This window comes from Pogona vitticeps, chromosome 2, assembly GCF_051106095.1.
Source record: "Pogona vitticeps strain Pit_001003342236 chromosome 2, PviZW2.1, whole genome shotgun sequence".
NCBI lineage: Eukaryota > Metazoa > Chordata > Lepidosauria > Squamata > Agamidae > Pogona > Pogona vitticeps.
In genome coordinates this window covers 203,131,621-203,138,377 of record NC_135784.1, presented here as the reverse complement: position 1 = coordinate 203,138,377, position 6,757 = coordinate 203,131,621, and the positions used below count along the sequence as shown (strand labels likewise).

At 49.7% G+C, this 6,757-nt stretch overlaps 1 protein-coding gene and 1 long non-coding RNA gene across 2 annotated transcripts; one reads left to right on the top strand and one right to left on the bottom strand.

Annotated features, from left to right (window-relative positions):
- Positions 1-253: 253 nt before the first annotated feature.
- On the top strand, positions 254-3,109 carry LOC144586511 (uncharacterized). The gene is made up of 2 exons (XR_013541375.1): positions 254-525; positions 2,273-3,109. It is a non-coding gene; the product is annotated as an uncharacterized LOC144586511 (long non-coding RNA).
- Positions 3,110-3,915: 806 nt separating this feature from the next.
- Positions 3,916-5,886, bottom strand: LOC140704799 (transcription factor JunD). Its single transcript, XM_078384828.1, has one exon. It carries the CDS (start codon positions 5,747-5,749, stop codon positions 4,442-4,444), a length of 1,308 nt encoding a protein of 435 aa, XP_078240954.1. The 5' UTR covers positions 5,750-5,886; the 3' UTR covers positions 3,916-4,441.
- Between the last annotated feature and the right edge of the window lie 871 nt (positions 5,887-6,757).

Here is a 6,757-nt window from a genome sequence, read left to right as displayed (position 1 = left end):
CTCCTCATCATTTATTTATTTATTTAATTTATACCCCGCCCATCTGGTCTTCCGACCACTCTGGGCGGCTACTTAAAAGTGGCCTAGAAATCATTTCAAATAAACCTCGCAAAAACTGATGGTGGAGAGGGTTTTTAGATGGTTAATTAACACCTGAACTTATGCTTCCACCCAGTGATGGAAACATTCTGTGGGAGCCAGAACTACCCCATTTGGTGTGTGTTAAAAAGAGGCATCGGGTAGGAGTTGTGACACATCGTCACTCATGAAGTTAGCAACAAATTACTCAGCTCCTTTAGCCACTCAGCCATGTGAATACCTGGGTGTTCATATGGGCTGCACAACTGCAGAAGAAAACCAGCTGTCACCAGGAGCCCTTTCACTGCTTGAGGAAAAGATGTAACATTCCCCACAGAAATCCTGTTTTACTGACAGAAAGTCTCCAATCGGATCAACATGAGACATCTCCCATGCCACCTACATCGTTAGAAAGTGGGATATTTGTCTAATTAACTGCTAATGGAGGTGAGTACTATTCAATCTAGATTTTTTTCCTCCAATGATTGTCTTAAAATTATCTCATGTTTGACAGCCGAACTATAAGAAAACAAACCAAAGAGCTTCATAACAGCCATGCATCTGCACACACAAAAATGCAATGAGAAGAGCCTGGAAAGGAGGGTGCAATCCTAAATTCAATGATTCATTGAATTTTAGTTTGTGTCCGAAAGATATGCTCAGAATTTGGATGAGTGAGGGGGCGGGTGGGGGGTACAAACCACAACGCTCAGTAAACCTGAATATTCCTTAGCCTTAGAAATTACAAAAGAAGACTGTTATTCGCTGATCAGGTATTAAAATGTTCAGCCACAAAAAAATTATGGAAACTTTCAATAAGATCACAGTGACAATAGCAGGATGGCTAGTATTGTTAGACAACTATGGGGAGCAGCATTACAAATGTGAGACAAAGCAACCAACTCAGTTCAAGGTGAATCATGTTCAGAGAAAATCTACAGACTAAATGTTTGGAAGCTGTCTAGGAAATATGATAGGAAACAAAAGGTTATTGACAAGATTAATACAACAGAACATGAGAAGAAGGGGAAAAAACTATAGGAGATGAAAGATACTTCCAGAGCCCAATACGCTTTTAGATCAATGATGCAGCATGCAGCCGGATCATTTCCAGCAGGCACAGCTACCAAGAACATGAACTCCAAACTCTGAAACAGCTACAGTTGCACCACACAATGTAAAGAAATAGGCTGCGCTTTTGAACTGATTCCCAGATGTATTTGAGAAGAAAGAACAGGGACTTTTCTTAGCTTGAGCTCCTTTTTAGAAACCTAATATTCCAGAACAAAATGGACTTGATAAATGTTGAAGATGCCTGATAAATGTTGAAGATGCCTGATAAATGTCAGGCATCTTCAATGCTATAAATGTATAATAAAATGTATAACAACATCTTAGGTCACAGATAATTGGGTAACTTTCATACAAGTTATTTGCTTTAATATTACAATAATCTTACAACAGCAGAGCTGGAAGGGGCCCTATGGATCATCGAGTCCAGCCCCCCCCCCCCGTCAAGGAGGCACAAGTGAGGAATCAAACTCCCAATCTCTGGCCAGACACCCAAACCACTGAGCAATCTAGCAGTTCACTTTGCATTATTCAGCTGTCAAGCTCAGGGAAGTGCTACCAAGGTCTTCATTTTTGTTACATTTTCACCTCAACCTATGCTGGCTCAACATTTTTTCCCCCATTCCTCACAAACCTGTGAATTTGAAATGTATTAACTGTGGAGAGCCAAAAAAAGAATTAAAAACATATGCAATGCTGATATTATCAGTTGTTTCTAAGAGGGCAAAATTTGAATAGTTTTAAAAATATCTCTCTTTCTGATAGAAATGGAATGGAATTTATTTCCTCAGCTGGAGACAGCCCCTATCCCAAAATGACATGATACCAATAACAGCAACAAAAAGGGTAACACAAAATACAATTAAAAGATGATAAATGAAGCACTCTAAGATGGCTTGAGCTTTCTTCCCCAAGTCTTACTTCCCTGTTCTGCAAAACCAAGCTGTATTACCTCACATATTTGCTGCAAGAGGACTCCAAGTAGAAGTGTTCCTAGTTTAGCTGCAAAATGTGGGGGGGGGGGGAAAGGAAACACCACAATAGAATTCATTTTAGCTATTTCAATAGTGTCTGCCAAACTGAGTTGTGTATTAACTTACCCACGGCATCTTTCTTCACACAGTATTTCCAGGCAAGATGGCTCTGAACGACAGGACAAAATAAAACTGCATTTTGAGAAGTACCCAAACTATCTACTCTAATTCTATACAACTGAGGGGTGGGATGTTCATTCATGAACATTTTGCGTAGAAAGCCACCAAAACTCTCAATTAAATCAAATTAGAAGCAACAATTTCTTTTCTGATCCCACTTTTAAATTAAAATGTAGCCAACATTTTCAATCCAATAGTTCCTTAAAACAATGCTAGAAAAGTCCCTTTCCCCTTCCCACCCTGAGAACTAGAGAAGACTTTACAATTGATACAAGAAAATAGCTTATACAGTTTTTTTGAAAAAGAAAAATATGATTATTCATATTTTCATGAGTTATTCAAAACATGTTAGAATTCAATTAACTGTTTAATATTAAAAAATCCAATCCAAAGCTTTTTCTGCATAGCACAAAAAGTCACTATGACTCTATAAAGAGAGCAATTACAGCTGGAATGTACACAGTGAAGAATAAAGATCTTGATTCTTGCAAAAGCATTTTAAAATCATCTTTCATGTTATAAAAATAAAGAAGATGACATTCTAAACTTTCAATAAATAAGCCTACCAACACTCCAAATTTGTGCTGGCACAAGAAATAACTTGGAGCTTATACATCTAAGGAAAAATTTTTTTCTCAGAATGCTAATTTTTAAATAAATATTTTTGAATGTGGCACACTCTTTCTTGTGTCTGAACTTTAGCACTATTCATTCCTAATAAAGTCAAAAAAATGGAAAGTCAACTGTAATGTAAACATTCTCACAGCAACTAAGCATTTTCAGACTTTTCATTATGCCACCAAAAACCCCAAAAAACTCTGAACTGCCACATCTTCTATAATACATACAATCTCTTCTTAGATATTTAAAAGGTTGGGTCTCATGCCCTAAGCAACTCTAGAAAAACATCTATAGCAGGAAAATAACAAGCTTTAGTTCTCTGTGCACAAAACTGATTTAGCTTTGGATGAGTTACAGCTCTCTCACATCACTTAGAAACAGTTCACAAAACTAGCCACTGGCAAACAGTAAGAGCTCTAATCTCTAAAAATATTACTGATCTATTATTAATGCCTAGCAATCTGCATGAGATATATGCACCTTATCAGACAACACATCATTTTAGAAAAACTAGATACCCTTTATTAGAAAGCAATAAATAAGCCTGCAGCCAAAAAATATTGGCGTTTTGAACTGTCCTGGTAACTTTTGCAGAAAAACAACAACAACCCACAGTGATGGTCTAATCACCTTCCACCATAAAAATAAAGAACAAAATTCAAGAATCTGTAAAATGCAAAAACGTCTTCAACAAAGATGACTTCTTTTCACACCATCCGCTCAGGTGGGATCTTTGAAGAGATCTTTGGAATTCCAGCAACAAGATGACAATAGATTTGCATCTGATCTGCAAAGTGTTTCCTTTGTAAGGAAATTCAGGGTGGTAGAAGCTAAGAAAGTGAGCACATTTTTAAGCTTGGAGCTGCAAGATCCCAGCCTCAGGCTTCCTCACAAGAGCTGGGGACAGTCAGAACATCATTGACTGGTGCAGCTGGGCACTTTCCTTCCCTCCACCCCCAGAAGTGTTAGCATTTTGCTGGGCGCTCCTGGAAATAAAAGACACAACACAACACCGCCAGAATCTGGTTATTGATCACTTCACTGTAGCTTTCATGACTTCGAGTCATTCGCAGGAAACTGGATGGTTTCTGGAGATGCTTGAAAGAACTGAGATTTAAGGTTTCACTGATGTGAACAGTATTTAGTTCCTCTCTGGAATGCACAGTGCTCGCTCTGCAAAGCTCCACCTGATTTATTCTGTGTCCCTCGACGGTTGCTCCCAACACCTCTTCTCTTCCACCCAACTTGCTCCCTGGACGGGCTGGATCATTCTTGCGGCCTCCTCCGTGAGGAGCTGGCAAGAGGGCACAGGGGCGTGGATGGGCATGTGGAAGCGCGGAACCTCTTTCTTCCCTGCCTGTCCCCAGCTTTTTAGATGATGACTGGGCGGCAAGTTTAGGAGCCGAAGGATATGGGGCTGAAGGTGAGCTCTCCCACGGCCAAGGGGTCATCTTCCCTCTGCCAAGGCAAGGCAAGGGTGCGCGCGTCTGTCTCCCCCTGTCTCGGTTCAGCCGGCTTCAGCAGGCACTGGCCTCGGGCTCGGTGGGTCCCTCCCTGCCGGGGGGCTGGCCAGACGCCGCCGATGCCTGGGCAGGGGGGGCGGCGGCGGCGGCGTTGATATGGCAGCCGCTGGAGAGGTGGCTCCGGACGCGGCCTTGCAGCTGGGTGACCTGGGCGCGGAGGAGGCTGGCGGTGGCGGCCAGCTCCGCGTTCTGGCCTTTGAGCGCCTTGACCTTCTCCTCCAGGCGGGCGATGCGCTCCAGCTTGCGCCGGCGGCACTTGGAGGCCGCGATGCGGTTGCGCAGCCTCTTGCGCTCGGCTTTCAGGCGCTCTTGGCTCTCCGCGTCCAGGGGGGACAAGGAGGACGGCGGCGGCGGCGACTCGCCCGAGGAAAGCGCCGGCGGAGGCACGACGGACACGACCGCCGCCGCCGCCGCCGCCGCCGCCGCCTCCGGCACGGTCTGCGGCTCCTCTAAAACCCGCCCGGTGGAGCCCGGCCCCGCGAGGCGAGCCACGGGTTGGGGGGAGAAGAAAGCGCCGCCGGCGGAGGGGCTGCCCGGGTTGAAGCCCCCCAGGGTGGTGTAGACCGCCGGCGAGTCCTGGCGGGACGGAGGGCAGCACGGGCCCCCGGGGTGCTGGGTGGGCGACAGCGGCGCCGGCGGCGGCACCACCCCGAGCAGCTGGTTCTGCTTGTGCAGGTCGGCCAGGGCTTTCACGAAGCCGTCGGCGAAGCCCTCCTGCTCCTGGGTCACCGCCTGCGGCTGGGCGGGAGGCTGAGGCGAGCGGTACAAGAAGGGGCCCCCGGCTGCTGCTGCTGCTGCTGCGGGCCCTCCGCCGGGGGGGCTGGCTGGACCGCCCAGGCCGGGGCTGCCCGCTTGGATAAGCAACTGTTCCAAGTCGGCGGCGGCGGGCAGCTTCAGCAGCGGCTGCAACACGCCTGGGCCCACCTCTGGGCCGCCGCCGCCGGGCGCCTCCGGGATGAGGCGGTGCACGGCGCCGGCGGTGCCGCCGCGGGGGCGCAAGGAGACGAAGGGACCGGCCGGGGGGAGGGCGGCACTGGCCGGGGAGGCCGCCCCGACCAAGTCCCGCGGTTGTGGCGGCGGCGGCGGCGCCTTCTTCCCGGCGAGGAGCAGTTTGTGTTGCTGGTCCGCCCCGCTGTCTTCGGCCGGCTCCAGCCCCGTGGGTCCCCCCGCGCCGGGCCCGCCGCCGAAGGCCGGCAACTGGACGAAGTCCGGCAGGAGCTCCAGCCCTTCCTCGCCGTAGAAAGGGGCCACCTCCATCTTCACAGCCACGCGGGCGCCGGTGCGCCCTCCACCGCTGCTCATGCTGGGCGGGACGCGGCGGCGGCGGCGGCTCCGGCAGTCCTCCTCGTCCTCGCTGAGGCGGCGGCTGCCTCCGCCACTAAAACTGGGACTTGCCTGCCTTCCTGGACGGGGAAAAGAGGCGCAGTCCTGCCCGAGGCCGCCGCCCCTAAACGGCCGTTCCCGGGAGCCCTCTCACGGGTGGCGCCGGCTCCCCATCTCCCGCCCCAGGGCGGCCGCCCGGGGCTCGGCGCTTTCGACTTGTGGCATTTACGGGGAGCAAACTCTTTTTTTTTCCCTGGTAGCCAGAGGAACTGATGTCAATACGCCTCGCCTTAGCAGTTCCTGCCGCTCCGCCTTTCCTGGCGGTGGCCAAGGCGGCCACACTGCCCTCTAGTCTCCGGCGCAAGAGAGGCGGGCGCAGCGACCGAGCCGCCTTGGCTGGCTGGCTGGCTCTCTCTCTCTCTCTTTCTTTTCTTCCTTCCTTGCAAAAGATGAAGGCGAACAAAATAAAAGAAAGAGCGCGATTGCTTTCCCAAAGATGGTGGGACGAAACCTCTACGGGGAGAAGAAGGGGTGGTGGTGGTGGTTCACACATAAATCAATGTATCGGAGGCTTTACTTTAAACCCCGCCCTCCTCCTCGCGGGGAACTCGTCGAGTTTATTGACACGGGCGGCTCAAGATGAGTGACAGCGCACGTGCCCATCTTTACCAGCCGAATGGAAAACCGGAGTGGAATCCAGGCGCAACCGAGCGGGGACGATCGGTGCGTGTCCTGTCATGTGGACTGCTGCACCCCGAGCACTTTAGAAAAGGAGCAGGGACAAGGGCTGGCACTCAGACCCTTTGGGTTGAATAGCTAACTTCTTTCCCTTCAGGTGTGCTTGGACTACAGCTTCCATCAGCCCCAGAGAGCATAGCCACTGGCGAAGGATCCTGGGGCCGTAAAGTCCACGGACGCACCCCCTACCTGAGAGATGAAGGTCCCGAGATACTGAAAGATTATGGCAGGCAGTGATGAACTAGTTAG

What these genes read in the sequence shown, in the direction of transcription:
- LOC140704799 (XM_078384828.1), bottom strand. Translation starts at nt 5,749, where the DNA reads ATGAGCAGCGGTGGAGGGCGCACCGGCGCCCGCGTGGCTGTGAAGATG.